The sequence below is a fragment of the Hypomesus transpacificus genome, chromosome 19 (genome assembly GCF_021917145.1).
Source record: "Hypomesus transpacificus isolate Combined female chromosome 19, fHypTra1, whole genome shotgun sequence".
In the NCBI taxonomy this organism is placed as follows: Eukaryota; Metazoa; Chordata; class Actinopteri; order Osmeriformes; family Osmeridae; genus Hypomesus; species Hypomesus transpacificus.
The window spans coordinates 2,912,604-2,928,643 of record NC_061078.1 but is presented as its reverse complement, the minus strand read 5'-3'; the positions used below and the strand labels follow the sequence as shown (position 1 = coordinate 2,928,643).

Here is a 16,040-nt window from a genome sequence, read left to right as displayed (position 1 = left end):
AGGCAAAGACAGGTGACAGCCTGAGGGGGGGGGGGGGGGGGGGGGGGGCAGTAGTACAGCTGGTTGGTTTAACCTGTGTCGAGCAACGTACCTAATACAACGTATTTGAACTAGAGCTCTACCTAGTCCACCACTTAAGGGACCTGTTTGTACCCTGTATACTTTGTGTGTGTGTGTGCGTGCGTGTGCGTGTGGATTTGTGCGAATTTGTGTCGTCATGACGACCCTTCACAACACTCCGGAAAAGGCAAAACGCACACCAATCAACCAAGGTGAAAGCTGGGTCAGATTCGCTTTAGAAGTAGGCCAGTTCAATTTAAAATGCAACTCAAGACAAAATTAAATATTTCGTTATTACGTTAGTTAGCACTTATGTGTGCGTGTTTCATCTTGTAGCTGCTTGGTTAGCTGGAATTATCGTTCTGTTAGCTCTACTTGCTTGCTAGGCCAGTTATAGCTCTACTGCATAGTAAGATACAGTTTACAGTACTGTACAGTAGCTAGACTACGTCAACTACTGTTCATTTAGCTATCCAGCCTAAGTAGCTTACTGTTTCTGTATTTTGTCTGATAACATAGCACAAGTTCTGGCAGTGACAGATGTATGCAAATATCTGTTCCAAGGATGCCTGTCTACATCAGAAAATGTCGTGTGGATATCCCCGGGCCCCAAGAGAATGGACAAGGTGCGGATGATGAATATGAATCATACATGAGAGACCCAGACCAGCTCCGAGATCAGTTGCCTCAACCATTTCGAATGATCGACAAGGTCCTGAGCAGACTGATTGATAGTGCATGGGACACTATTTCAGAGAGAGAAAATATTAAGATAGCAGAGCAATCCAAGAGGAACATCCCAGTTGTGGAGCTGTCAGATCACTTAAAGGTAAAACCGACAATGCTTAACTACTAAAACAATTAGGTTTTTAAGTCTGACAGTTCGATTATTTCTGTATGTGGACTGAATTACTTGTTGTTTTGCCGCAGCTTCCCGTGAGGACAAACTGCTTGACTTGTTCTGAGGATGGCAGATACATATTTATGGGTCACTCCCAGGGCTTGTCTGTTAGCAGCTCTCCCTCTCTTATCTGTGTCTCAGCATGGCTGGAGGATAGAGTGGAAATCACATCCCTTCACATCGCTTGTCTTGGGGAGATGACTTATCTACTTGGTGCCCTGGATGATATGGGTATCACCTTTTTATAATGTGGTGCTTACCTAACTTACTGGCCTCCAAGCAATTCAAGAACCATACACAGGCAGCCCTGGTTGTGATACTGTCTCTTTTTAATTTGATGCATTTCAGGTGTTGCAAGGCTCTTTGCATTTCAGGCAGAAAGCATCCACCTGATCAAAGTTATTAATGAAACAGTAAGTATAGTATTGAAAAGAATTATCATGCAGAAATTCAGCATTATACAACCCCATGTTCTATTCTGCTATTATATCACCAGGAAGACTTTAATCAGAGAAATGTTTGCTCAAATTTTGAATTATCCAAACGAGGAGATTTTGGATCTGCATCAATGAGCTGTAAGGTTTACCTCACAGTTTTCTTTATGTGTTACTGTGTGACTCAAAACACCCAAGTCCTACATTTCAAAGCTTGTAAAATATTTAAAAAAACATTTAACTTACTAGGCCATGGTGCTCACTGGCTTGAAGTTTACCGCTTCCCCAAAGAGTCATGGCTGAAAGAGCTGGAGATGCTTCCTGTGGCATTGCAAAAACAGGTAGAGCTTAGTCATGCAATCTTATTGTTCGCTGTATTTGAAAGTTTCCACTTCAATAAAGTCTGACATTATCTTAAAGGACTAAGATTGGTTCTTGATATCTTTCTCTTCACAGCTCCCCCCAGGAACTGGAGATATAAAATTGTCTCCTATTGTTATGTTAATGAAAATCAAGCCACCAAAAACTCAATCAGGTAAGTTGACTCATTCTAATTCAACAGAATGAATGGAGTGGTCACATCACCTCGCAAAGAAACCTAGTTCATAGTCTTGTGTGGGTAGGAATAGTGTCATATTTCCTCAGTATTTGAGAAAACCAAGGATTAATTTGCCATAGTCAACATAAAAGTGTGTAAGATAAGACAACGCTTTGTCAGTGTATAAGAGTGAACTTGATTTGCATAGTAATGCAAAGCCTTTTGGTCTGTCTAGGTTCCACATTGAAAAGTCCATTGGAGGTTCTACAGAAGACTGATGATGGCACTGTGATAGGCTCTGGACAAAACCACCTGATTAGCAGTTGCCAATGGGATGATCAGGAAGCTATTTTCAAGTCCATGTATAGAAAATACCTCATTACTAACCCCTCCAAAACAAAGGACACAGAGGAAAAAACAAGGTGAAATGTAGTCATTTGACCTACAACTGTTTAAAAATACAACCACGGTATTCTTAACAGTCAAAGGTGCAATACATCTAGATTGATCAAATATTACTGTAGACTATTGGTTTGATTTTTATAGATTGTATTCCTTACTTGGCATTGAGCTTTATACCATCTACTGGGTCTACAGGAACTGCTGACTCTAAGGGTCTATTTCATTAAAACTTGTGATCATTTGTCTGCAGCCATTGCACAAGCCATTTCCTGCTTCCTGGGGGTCTGTTTCCTGTCCATGGAGGGACAAAACCCCTATCAGGTTGATTACATGGAAATTGTATTTTATTCATTATTTCCAGTTACTCAATCACTTTTAATTCCACAGTTGTACTCATATATGAACTGTGGTGGGTCTATTAACCTTTTTCAGATTTTTTTTTTTTTTTGTATCTTTCCCAACCACTTCTCTGCAGGACTGCCTGTTGCTGTCTGCATGTGGTGGACTGGTAGCCATAATCTTCTTCAGTATTTCTTGTGCAAAGCTCCCAAGGATAAGCCTGGTAGAGCATTTTTCATTCAATAACATTCCGTCAGTTGTGCACAACAGATAAGAAGCCTTTTCAACAAGATTTGAATAAGAACCATATTGAATTAGAAGTCTTGAGTAGCAAACTGTAGGGCCTATTTTCTATCAGCAGAGGGCAGTCCTCAAGCCGCTGACTCATTTACATCTTGTTACTGATTCAGACATGGAGCATAAACCAGATGTGTTGTGGCCCAACGCACAGGAAATCTTCTGTTCCACTGTTAGCAGTTGCACAAACTACATTGCTCTTGGACTGGACACTGAACTGGTTACTGTATGGGACAGATATTCAGGTTAGTGAACAGTCCACAGTATGAGTTCATTTGTTAACAGATATTCATTTCCATAAAGTACAGTTTATAGAGTATGTTTGTTAGCAGTTATGTACATATTCATAATTTTTCCCATACAGCATGTTAGTATTCTATATAAAAAAAATTGTATGATTTTTTCCCTTTTTTTTCTTTTTTTACAATTAAAGCTTATGAGGCAAAGTTGCATTATGCAACGTTTTAGCAACTAAAGACTCCACAGACTATTTTACCAATTCATTATGATGACTTTAAAATCCCCCCGTTATGAAGCTTTCGTATATGTTATGACTAAAAAATCATCACATGAATAGGATTATGTGCTGTAGGATTTTCTTTATCTTTTTTTTCCACTATTCTTTAGGGCTTCCACTGCCTATTCTCTCGGTGTCAGCAGACAGTGCCTTCAGCCGGATGTTGTTTGTGGATTACCGCCATGTGTCTTCTGAGGAAACCCTCCACTGCCAGGGCCAAACTCAATGCAAAATCCACCTCCTGGTTACTTGTAAGAGTGGAGCATGCCACATACTCACCACAGGGTCGGGAATGGAGTCCCATGCCACACAACTAACAGAAAGGTTCAAGCAGTTAATGGGGTATTAAGGCTTCAAAATGAATTGGCTTCGGAATTAATTAGAATTCAGATTTAATCCAGTGTGTTTCTCTAACGACTAGACCTGCAGATCCAAGGACTCTCCCTACAGTCACAGAATCTGTGCCATTCCTGCTGGGCTTGGTGAGACAAGTTGACTATGTTAATTTAAAAAAAGCAACATTTTCTGTTAGCATTAGTTTTTTTTGGGTGGAGGTTATATTGGTTGATTAGCCTGCACACACACATCTGTTTGTTGCCAACTGCCTGATGTATTTCCATTGTGATGGGATCGATGTATTCCCAGAAGGGGTTTCATCCCGATGTGTACCATAACAGGGAAATTATGTCATTATGTCATTATTGAAAGGGGATCATTTGACATATTGGTTGAATTTTGCAAAATTTTTATTGTTCTTTCTTTCTTTTTTTAAATCTTTTTTTTTTGTAATCAGGTGTGTTTCATGCACAACAATGGCACAATATCCTTGCAAGATGTCATTAGAAAAACCACAGTGTGTTTTATCAGCCTCCCTGCAACCCATCTGCTGGCTACCCCCTGGAGTCCAATTTTCACTCTAGACTCAGTCCACCAAACTCTGTTCATACGAGGTATAGCTATACCTTCATTTATATGGTGTTTAATAAATACCAGTACACACATAGCCTACAAACGTATTATACATTATAATTGTCAAATATGTGCATGCACAGTAGGAACAAAGTCTGAATATACTGTATATATGCTTTGAACATGTAACATGCGTTGGTCCTTTGTCTGCTCTTTAATTTACAGGTGACCAACAACCCAGTGAAAATGGGTGTACAGAAGGAAAAGACAGCAGTCTGTTTGCCTGCCACTTTCATCAGTTAGCGATTGTTGAGGCCTACAGAATGGACATAAGAGATCATTTGAAGGTTCAAAGAAGAGAAAGATTCACAGATTTGGAGAATGGATGCAATCTTTATTTCCAGCAAAGGTTTGCCCACTTGAACACATTTTGTCACTTCCGATGCCACACACAAACTCATTGAGCAATATAAGAAAACATTGTGAAAGGCCACAACTGAATCATATTCTACCTTTATTGGCCCACAATAACTCTAAACTATGATTTACATACCATCACTTAGTGTTTTATCAACTACTCACCCATTCAATAAGCTGTTTCATTAATGCAGTCAGTGCTTTGTCTCTCTTAACATGTTGTGCAGAGTGCAATCTCTTGATGAAAGGAACAAAGCCATGACGCATACCTGGAACCAGCTCCAGCAGCATGCTTGCTTACCCTCCACCTACAGTAATGCACTTTAGCGGACATGGCATTGCACTACAGCGGATCTGGGTGGTTTTCATACAAGAATAAATACAGCAGTACTGTTCACGGCATCTTTAAATGTACAGGCCCAGTCTGGAGCTGCACTCCCTGGAGATCTGGAGTACACTTAAGTTAAATGTATGGAAGCTTTACCTGTTGTAAACATATTATTAAACTTGTCTTTTTTTTTTTCTTCGTCAGTATCTTTTTCGCCTTTGACCAGGGTTTATGATATCGTTTCAGGATTTTCTTTTTTTACCAGTGGTTCATTGGTGCATGCTTTATGACATACTGCTCAGCCATTTGTCCCAAATCAATGTACGTGTTGTGCATGAAATATGACATAATAATTGGAGTTAGTTATCAGGAATTAATGTCAGCTTGAAATGGATGTTGACCAGGAGTCAGGAGATTGAAGCGAGCCACCCCACACTGCAGTTGCAAAAGCCTGACTCTATATGCTTCCATGTGTGGCTTGTGTTCTTATATGCCACAATAGCCAATGAGGAAGTGTTTGGATTCCCGTTCCACTTTCAGATAATCAAAGCACGTGGTGGTGACAAATGGACAGTTTCATTTTGTGAGTTGTCTATGACTCAATCGTAATTACTGAACATTGTTTACAATTTGGTGAACAAACATGGTAGGAAATGTCTGCATGAAAAGAGGTGACCTATTTTGAAGGAGGGTCACTTGCTGCACATAATCCATTAGGAAGCTCCCTGTGTTACATCCTTGACTGCCCCATCAATGCAGTATGTCCACTTATGCCCCTGATCCAGAATCTGCACAAGCAAATACACAATGGCGACAGAATGGCATCAATAGCGCGTTCCTCAAGGCCTAATGGCAGAATCTGTCATCTTGTGATTAGTGTACCAAGGTGTGACATGGCCCTTAACAGGATGCACAGTACTCTACAGCCGAAAGGCTCTTATTTAGCCATCACAGGACATCTGTTAATGGGTTTGGGGAACCCCTATCATTGTCCTTAACTATCATCTTGTGCAATGTGTGGTTGCTGAAAACCACTGCTGCAAGCTTTAAATTAGGCTTGTGTCTGTAGAATGGGTACTAGAAATGTAATGTTCTTCAGTTATGTTTGACTTGAAAAATATCACCTTTAACTCTTTGATTTTAAAAGGGGTTGAAAGAGATATAATTCAACAAAGCATTTTGATTCAAGCGATGTTTGAGAAATTGTACATTATATCCAATGTGAAAGGAGCATTAAAGCATAATGATGTCTATTGGATTAGACAATATTGCTATATTAAAGGTTGGAAAAATACATTTATCAAGTAGATTGAAGTGTCACCCTGTGCAGGCCTCATGATTTGGTAGAACTTGGAGAACTAAAGTTTCAATCAGGATCTCTTTGTCAGTATCAGGAAATCCATTAAATGCTGTGGATAGTCTTCAACATGAAAGCATTGAATGCATTTGGCCACAAAATGTTTTTGTGCATTTTTTTACTCAAAAAGAAACCTCTTAAACATCACTTTGCTCTTCAGAATTCAGCAGGTGCTAGTAAAGGATCGGTACTCTTCTTTTTTCTTTCTTTTTTATCACCAACGGTTTAATTTCTTATTTTCCCCTCGAGGGACTGGACAGGAATGAGGACAATACATTTCAGTAATCACAGGCTAAACAGTTGATTAAAGCCAGGAGAGCTTGTACTGCACATTGAGATATCCCTCTTGGGGTTACAGAACAAAGGGCATTCCTTATCTGTTTCTGTCAAGAGTACTGAATTTGTCCCAGTCCAGGTAGTCAGGGCATGAATGCTCTTTGCTGACCTTGGTGTTACTCATCAATGATTATATGTTGTCATCCCTTGAGGGGTCCAAGTAGATCACTAAAAGCAGAAGTATGTTTGTGCCACAATACTGGCACGTATTTCGAGGGCAACACTGAATGATCCCAAACTGACATGCTTATAAACATGGCTATGCCCCCTCAATTCCCCTCCCCGCTTTGAAGGGGCATGATGAAATACATGCCAATGTACTCAGCTCAGAAAACAGCATGTACAGTATTGGATTTGACACAGAACACAATAACAAGCAAGCATATTTCCTCCTCAATACGTATTTGTGAAAAGAACGGTTCACAAGACATCAAGACATTCATTTTCCTCATACTGTAAAGCACATGTAATGTTACGTAACCCTGTGAAATTATTTTAGTCTTTTTTCAGAGACACATTAAGGGCATTGCCCCACCAGAGGCAACTCACATTTTCCTTTTCTGTAAGACTACACAGGATTTTACTAATTGAACGCGATATGGAAACACTTAATATATAATATGGTTATATTCACAGTTGCAGTGATTCAATGTTAAGTTTCTCTTCATCACACACCAAGCCATCAGGACTGGACCGACTGAGATCCACCCGTCCTTGGTCATTGTAAATGGTTAAATAGCTGACTTTTGCGCTGGACATTGGTTCTGGTTCTTTCTGGACATGACTGGGTTGTCGTATTTCTTGTCTGTCAGTGGCATGCCTTTTCAAGGCCAAAGAGGTGGCAGAGCACCTGAAAGATCCAGTGATGGCAGTATTATTCTCTATTTCCGACATTCTAGTTGCATTTTGGTAGTATCGCTTCAGTCCTTTACGGAAGTGGATGGTGAAAAGCCCGTAGATGATGGGATCTAAGCATGCATTGAAGAGCCCAAAAATGAAGAGGATGTGGGTTAAGGAGTGAGAGACCTTTCCCTCCAGGTCTTCAGGGAAAAACCAGTACCAAAGACCCAGCAGGTAATATGGGGTCCAGCAAATGATGAAAGACAGGACGATTACAATGCTCATTTTCAGAGTTCTCATTCGGGCTTTGGGAATGTTGTTCTTGGAACGGCGCAGGTGCACTTCATTTGAGGAAACTGGAAAAACAAAAGAAGACAAAGATGTAATTATTTACGGTTGGCTGCTGAGGCATACTGTTAGCATACATTGCATAGTTTATTTTAGCAGTTAATAAACTTCAGTTTGATTGATTTGATGCTGTGGATACATAGATTTAACATTTACAACCATTAGCGGCCTTTGATGTTAATGCAATTGGTGTTAAAGAGGAGTTTTTGAGATGCAAATCTGATTGCATTCTCAGTGCTGATTCACTTACAATTGTCCTTCGTCATCCTCGAAATTTCAATGAGAATCCTGGTGTAGCAAGTAATCATTATGACCAGAGGGAGCAGGAATAGGCAAGAAAAGGTAAACATGTTGTAAGCTGTCTCCTGCCAGTGCATGAAGAAGCTGCCTCGTGTCGTGCATTGAGTAAACTCTTCTGGAAAAGTGATGGTCACGTTGTGGAAAATCAACAACTGAGGATTTAAATGAACAACACAACATAGTATTTCAGACATATGAAGTGACCTGTAAGCATATTTCAGTATTTCATCAAATATTTTGTATCTTTCTGGCAAGCGAGGGGCACATGGTAAGCCAAGGAGCGAGTAATGTTCCCAGATGCGTGCACTTCTAATGTTCTGCCAAGTAATCAGCCATAGACAAATGGGATATTTTAGACACTCCAGCATGTTTTTGTCATATATTATTCAAGTCAAAAGGTATAGCCTTCGATTCTAGATGTAGATTTACACAATGTATGTTTCAATGTGCTCAAATACAGTACCTACTTTGAAGGATATTCTATTTTGTGTCTTTCAAATTTTGACCCAACACAAACCACCCACATATTGCTACCCCAATTTAAATTACCATGTGAATTGCGCTTTTCAAAAGGTTTCTAGTCACCTCAAAGGGATGACCACTTTAAATTATTGAAACGTATATTCAGTAGCTGCAGAGCAATCAGTTGCACAGGTAGGAGTCTGTTTGACTACTCCTCATAGACTGTGATGAAAACAGACAAGCACCGCTTTGACCAGCGGCATTACATGACCTTACCTGAGGCACCGACAGAGCTATACTCATCAACCATGCCACAGTCAGCATACATTTGTTTCTCCTCCTAGCCTTGTTGATAGCCAGAGGGTTGAGGATGGCTGATTGGCGGTCCAGACTTATCACCACGGTGACAAAAGCACAGGAGTACATGGCCTGGAGTTTAAGGAACATCAGTAGCCTGCAGGCAAAGTCCCCCGCCAGCCATTGCACTGTAATGTTCCATACTGCATCCACTGGCATCACAATGAATGTGACCAGCAGGTCAGCAACAGTTAGGTTCAAGATTAGGACACGGACATGGGACTTGCGCTTGTTCTTGCCATTAGAAGCCCATAACACAGCAAGGTTACAGAAAGCAGATATGATGCACAGGATAAAAGTAATGATCACTCTGACTTTAGCAGCGGTAGAGAATGTGGGTAGCAGGAGCCTATCACCACTAGATGTCCAATTACATAGAGGCCAGGACCAGTTGCAGCTAGTGTTCAGCTCGTATCTCATTGTCTGGGGACACGTTGTGACAACAGACTCAGTGGTGGAGGTGTTCATCTTCTGAATGTCCAGAGGAAGTAGCATTCTGCTCACTCCCCATGAAGTACTCTGACAAGGCAAAACAAGATAAAATAGGCATGAGATAGTTCTATATAATATAAATACATTATCTTTGACATTTAAACAAGCCATTTTAAATAGTACAATAGCATGTTGCGAGTAAGAAATCTGCATGAAGAGGATGATGAATCCTTTTTTTTGCAAGAAATGAAAACATCCCAAACCCAATGCATATCGCATGTCATCTAATAAATGACAATTCTGCTAGTTTGTTTACAATTTCACTGTTAATTGCCCTCTGCCCACAGGGTGTAGGATTCTAATGAGTCATTACAGTGTGTTAATGAACAGAACATTGTGTAACAAAAAAAGATGAATGCATAAGAATGAGTGAGATTGTTTACAATACTGGTGTCCTAAATAAAGTAAACAATCTAAAAATGTAATTTCTCAGAGTAGACAGCATAAAGTATTTCCTAATTACCACCACATAGTACAAGCTGGAGCCTTGATTTTCACTTGATGAAAGTACAATGAACTGCAAGATAAGACTGAATAGCATTGTACATCTAGCTAAATCCTTAAAACTTAGAGAATATGCATTGCCCAACATACCTTATTCGTTTAAATTAATTGAGGGCCATTCATTGCATGACTAAATAAAATGAAGAAGTCAGTCTAAATTATAAATAGCTAAACAGCATCTTTAAAATTAAATTGACATACTTACGTAGACATTCCAAATCGCCAGAACACTCGTTGGAATGGTTGCGCTCAACTTGTTAATCAGACTACTCCTCGACAATCTCAATATATCAAAATAGCTTGGTGGAAATATAGCAACTGTCCGATGATGTGAAGTTATTACACACATAGATATGAACCACCGTCTTGCACAAAAACAATACTTTACAATGTGCGCACCTGAATGGGCATTCCAGAGTGTGTTTGCGCACTGGTCTCCAAACGTTTGTGCGCGTTTTACCACTCTCAATACTGGGTATAAACCATAGAGGCGTGGTTAAGCCACACATTTCGCATCCTCCATAAGCAACGGAATTATTTTTGTAACATTTTACAAACGGCTATGATGAAAGTGAATAGTTTTATTTGACACTTGCACATTTAAGGCTCGTTTTTAATTAAGTCGCCAGTCCCGAAAATGTCACTTTACACACGGATGATCTTGAAAAGGATTAGGTCCTAGGAAATAGTCATGTGATCTTACCTCAAACAATACAGAGCTCAAAAAGGTGTAATTACTCAGACACATAGCAATGTAAGTGTTTAAGTCTTAATTTTTATGTCAACATGGTTTCTGTTTTTGAGTCTCTAATGCAAAAACAAATGTGGCCATACCTACACATTTTGAGTCAACCATAGGGTTGTGTCTTACTGTCAGCAACAGGTTGATATTTACAAATCACAGTATTGTATGAAGTATGGTATGAGGTTTGGTGTGAAACGCTGTAGTGATTCACACATCCGTACCTTCTCTCAGTGACAACATCCTTGCCTGTTTAAGCCATCCTGTTCGGGTTCCACTGAGTTAAGTCGGGTGTTGTTGTTGCTGTTCTTGTTTCAAGGGGAGTGCATGGCTCGTGTCACTCATGGTCAGAGTGGAGCAGGACAGACTGACCCAGAACTTTGAGTTTCTCAGGGTGTCACTCTATCTTATCCGGATGACAACCTCGGGGCAAGACCTCGGAAGTGGAACACTCAGCACATCTGTTGACATCAAGGGCAGTGCTCACATCCAATTCAAGAGATTAGTTGGTGATTATACCAACTTTCTATTAGGTCCTAATATAACTTGATCTTTTTTAGGACTAATAACCTTAGATTGGTAAGATTTCATCTAACTAGCCAACTGCTGTTTTTTGTGTTTTGTACTGTAGTTTCTACTTTGCTAGTGGAGTTTACTATAAATCTCAGAGATTCAAACCTGGCACAAAGATTTTAGGATGATACCAATACTCATTGTTTGTTGACCATTCAAGATTGCATTTGGAGTGGGTCGTTGCATTGACGACCCCATCATTGCCAGTTGCTCATCCTGCTGCTGTTTGAGAACAGCAGTGTATCTCCAGTCTAGCAAGGCTGTGTCCTGACCTGTCCTATCTCATCAAATCTATCTGAAACACAGAACTCAAACACCCCAGTGAGCACCACATCACTGGCATCGCTTGTCTTAATTCAGCCTCCACATTCAAGGCTTTCGACAGCTCATGATACCTAAGGAACTCAATAATGAGACAAAATGTTGGGGTGGGAGGGAGTATAATTCAGTGGTACTAAATGTTTTTGAAACCAAGTCTAACAGTGGAACCTACAGTGGGAGTGTTGTAGCTGCGTATCTCAGGAAAGAGGGAAGCTGTCATTGTTTTCTTTACAGAGACTAGGCTCTGAAGTTTATAGAGGGCCTGTATGAGTAACCTATAACCATATGCAGGAAGCGGAGGGCCCCAGGCTTAGGGTTCAGACTACACCAGAGGGGGAAGGTATAGGTGCACACTGCTGAGTGAACTTGTTACCCTGAATAGACTGTACCATCTGGGCAGGGTAAGAATTATATAATGACACTGCGGGGGGGGGGGGGGGGGGGGGGGGGGGGGTAATACAGGGGTCGTCTGGGGTAATACAGGTGGGCCGCCAAACCAATTAAACCTCAAGTATGAAAAATGAATGAATATCAAAACATGTATATATACTGTTGGTAAATGATTATTAAAGTTCTTACTAATTTTACAATAAAATGTAGACTTTATTTCATGACCGAAACACCTTAACTTGCATACGCCCACTTCAATTCACATCACTTCCGCATTTTGCATAAACAAAGTTAACAACTTCAGGTAGCTAGCAGTAACGTTAGTTCTCAAACACAAAATGATGGTTTCTACGAGGAGTTTGGGTTGCCTTCCCAAAATGACAATCAACGATGTACATAGGAGTCTATGTTGCTGTCCTTCAAGCAAGAGGGAAAGGGGGTTAAAATTGTACGTTTCGAGTGCCGTTGACAATTACGAAGGTAAGGTTTATCTAACTCACACCGTAAAAGTAGCGAGTGCTAGCTCTAGCTAGGCTAGCTCTCGCTAGGATTTGAGCAGTAACGTTAGCTAGGCTCCTAACTAACAACATTTAGCTAGCGTTACATTATAATGTAGGCCTACTCAATTATCTGTCAGCATGCTTGCTAGTCGTTAATGTTAACTCAGATAAATAATGATTTGCCATATTTGTTCCCTATGTGTAATGTAATGGTCTCTCTCAGTTTCTAAGAACAATCTTTAAAACAAATCTTGAGGGCAACCTGTTATCGGTCGATGAATAAATGCAAGATGCCGCGCAATCTGAGTTGTACGGTTAATAAGAGAGCAATAGCTAAGGGTTAGCAACCTGTACTGGTTATTAGAGGTCACAATTCTAAATTCACCGCAAGTTCTAGGCCTGGCCTGGCCTGGCTGTGGCAGTCATGCAGGTTGCCTCTCTTTACAATGTGTGTTTATTGTGGCGCTGATGGAAACGTTGTCTTCTCTGATCGCTCAAATAAATGTTACCATAAGCGAACTGTTAGGCTACCGTGGTGTTGTTAAAGATGGTTGATAAACGCGAATTAAGTGAATGGATTTTTTGTGTTCGTTTGATAAAAGAGCAAGTTATAGACCTGTTTTATAGGAAAGGTCACCTTAAATGACTTATTTTGTGATCTGATCTGGCGCTATATATATATAAAGAAAGGGGGGCGCCCCCCTAACATAATGATAGGAGAAAGTAAAACTGTCAGTAAATCAAACCCACACACACAACAGCAAAACATAATTTTCGCTGAAACAGACCCACACAATGCTGTACCAGAACAAGAGACACTATCAACATTACAGGTAACAATTAATACATTTTTCGACCTCCGATCTGTTGTTTTTATCTCACTTGGGGGGTCCAAGTCTTAATTAGGGGGGTCACACACCCCCTAATCCCCCATAATTCAAACCCTTTATCTGGGGCCGTTTTATATCCGTTCTGTTATGTGTCTTTAAGTTGGACCCCACATCCTTCCTTAAGTGTGACTACTGGTGAATGAGGTGTAAAAAATCAGACTGAGGTTGGCTATTATAATTATGTCATGGACATTTTTAATGAGAAAGCTGACACTTGGCTCTATCAAGCCAAGCAAAAACTTCCTCCATCTCCTTTGCAGTTCAATTATTCAACTGTTGTTTTGTTGTTGGTTGCATGGCAAAGCAATTAACGAAAGCTCAAAGGAACAACTAAAATATGTCTTCTAGTGTTAGGCAGGTAGTTAGCCCAGTTTACTGAAAGGCATGTAGTGTTGTATAGAAGAAGATCTTACATTTTATTGATCCTTACAGTTTTTGTTTGCAGGTGTACATATATTTAGTTTGAGTGGCATTTTAGTCACTCAAAATAAATCTCTCCTTTTGAGTTTGGTTCAATTTATGTTTGAGACATCCAGTTAAATGGTTATGGAGATGGGCTAATCTGTTCTGACTGGATGACTCATAATGAACTCTGGAGGGAAGACATTTCATTTAGCAATATATTCGGCATGTATCCCTGGAGGCATCATTCTCCCAGATTGTGAACACCACTGTTGTACTCTGCTGTAGTCAAAGAAGACAAGCCCACATCAAGGGATTTCATAGAATTAATATACAATAGATAAATTCACCTGTTCCTTCTGTGATTTATCAAGGAAATTACGTAAGGAAACACTGGACAAATATCCCAAAGATCCCAAAGAAGGGAGAGGAGCTTTTTCTACTTCCTGTTTGACTCTCAATGACTGCTAATATCATTTGCATTGGCTTAGATAGAGTGTTGATATAACCATGATTCAACAAATGGTAAATGGTTAAATTCCACTGTGAACATGATATATGCGTGAGTCAATTCTAACTTGATTTGTAATGCCACATTTACAGTTGCAGGACCTTTTTTAGACCACTTCAAGTTGACCTTCTCAAATATGTCGATTTCTTTGGGGGGGGCTTCTAATGAGCTTTACAGAACTTGTATGTTCCTTTTTCGTTTTTTGTGATTTGTTTGTTTGTTTTGTTGTTGGTTTGTTACGTGTGACATCTCCCTTTCTAGAAGTGGTTTGTTGCCTGCAGCTATTGGCCGATGTGGGCTTCCATCATCTGCCTGGAAATAGCATCTCATACTCAGATGATGAAAGAAGGATGACTTCACTGACTCATGAATAATGTGATTAGTACTGTTACAGAAGCAACACAAAGTGAGAGAAATATAAATATCAATGGACAAAGAAGAGTTTTTTCTTCGGGCACTAAATTCTGGCACACCAATCTTTGTGTACATTAGACTATGCATTTTTGATAATTCCATTCACAAAAGCATGCACTGCAAGTGTACAGCCCCCTTGAGATGAAGTACAGTGTCTACTTCTGAAGCACAAATGCATGTGGACCACCAGTGGCTTGCATCCACATCCATAGCTGTTTCAATATCTATGGCCTAGACATGCTGTATACCATTTTTGCAATTCAAACTTTCTTAGTTTCTGATAGCAACACAAAGGTTGAGAAGGTAAACTCCTCATGAATGTACATTACTGCATATATAGGCTAATCCGTGATCTATAGTAAGCACTGTAACCGTAGTTTATGTAGTTTTGTGTTACAAACTTGATTGATGCAGTAGGATTTTACAAATAAGGTCAATGATCTGTAATCTGTTTTATCAGATTCATATCTACATGACGTGTATGAATGTATTCAAATGATTAGCACCTTTGGTGAGCGTGTAAATGTGTAACTATTATTAGTTTTATGTTATCGTCCTATAAGTAATACACTTTCCTCTTCTGTTTCACAACTGAAGTAAAGTCTGTCTAGATGTGAACAATTTGATTTGAAATACAATATGTTGACAAAATGCTGAAATGTTATTAATGTTAATATTCATCGCAATTGTCAAACATCAGGCAACAACATATGGAAAGTATCCTCAAGGGGTGGAAGGAGGTTGGTTTTGACACCCAGGTTGGCAATGACTAAGGTCCTTATGGTGAGCCACAGCAAATGATTGCATAAACTCAGAATCTAAGATCTGAAGTGTGATGTATGTCTCAGTGTCTAGCTGTAATACTGTGAGCCTTTGGCGATATAATTCATAACAAGCTTATTTGTCCATCTGCCAAACACTCTTGAATATTCTGTGCTATTTCCCAAAAGGGGTTTGTAACAATAATGTGGTAGTACAGTTGGTTAGTATAGAAATGTCATTCAACTTGACCATCATTTATACAGTGAAATGTGACCTCCCACCACTATTCCTCATGGGTGAATGTGTGGGTGAATGTGTGCTGTCCCTGTGTGCTGTTAGTTTTAAAATGCTCATGCTGTAAACCCCTGCAAACAGATACTTAGTACTGTAAATATGT

General features: G+C 39.8%; 2 protein-coding genes across 2 annotated transcripts; one reads left to right on the top strand and one right to left on the bottom strand.

Annotated features, from left to right (window-relative positions):
• Nucleotides 1-50: 50 nt before the first annotated feature.
• wdr93 (WD repeat domain 93) lies at nt 51-5,199 on the top strand. The gene is made up of 15 exons (XM_047042325.1): nt 51-889; nt 991-1,192; nt 1,310-1,374; nt 1,458-1,536; nt 1,645-1,736; nt 1,852-1,930; nt 2,169-2,355; nt 2,586-2,656; nt 2,811-2,897; nt 3,085-3,216; nt 3,599-3,812; nt 3,910-3,970; nt 4,282-4,438; nt 4,623-4,806; nt 5,042-5,199. Exons 1-15 carry the CDS (start codon nt 605-607, stop codon nt 5,139-5,141), a joined length of 1,995 nt encoding a protein of 664 aa, XP_046898281.1. The 5' UTR covers nt 51-604; the 3' UTR covers nt 5,142-5,199.
• A 2,266-nt stretch (nt 5,200-7,465) lies between these two features.
• Nucleotides 7,466-9,610, bottom strand: LOC124482002 (gonadotropin-releasing hormone II receptor-like). The gene is made up of 3 exons (XM_047042324.1): nt 9,062-9,610; nt 8,274-8,475; nt 7,466-8,031 (listed from the first exon to the last, which is right to left on the bottom strand). The coding sequence occupies exons 1-3, from the start codon at nt 9,608-9,610 to the stop codon at nt 7,466-7,468; spliced, it is 1,317 nt and encodes a 438-aa protein (XP_046898280.1).
• Nucleotides 9,611-16,040: the final 6,430 nt, after the last annotated feature.

Coding starts and splice junctions, on each gene's coding strand:
- LOC124482002 (XM_047042324.1), bottom strand. CDS start 9,610: ATGAACACCTCCACCACTGAGTCTGTTGTCACAACGTGTCCCCAGACA. Junction 8,476..9,061: donor TAGCTCTGTCGGTGCCTCAG/GTAAGGTCATGT, acceptor TTAAATCCTCAG/TTGTTGATTTTCCACAACGT. Junction 8,032..8,273: donor GAGGATGACGAAGGACAATT/GTAAGTGAATCA, acceptor TTGTTTTTCCAG/TTTCCTCAAATGAAGTGCAC.
- wdr93 (XM_047042325.1), top strand. CDS start 605: ATGCAAATATCTGTTCCAAGGATGCCTGTCTACATCAGAAAATGTCGT. Junction 1,375..1,457: donor TCAAAGTTATTAATGAAACA/GTAAGTATAGTA, acceptor TTATATCACCAG/GAAGACTTTAATCAGAGAAA. Junction 1,537..1,644: donor TGGATCTGCATCAATGAGCT/GTAAGGTTTACC, acceptor TTAACTTACTAG/GCCATGGTGCTCACTGGCTT.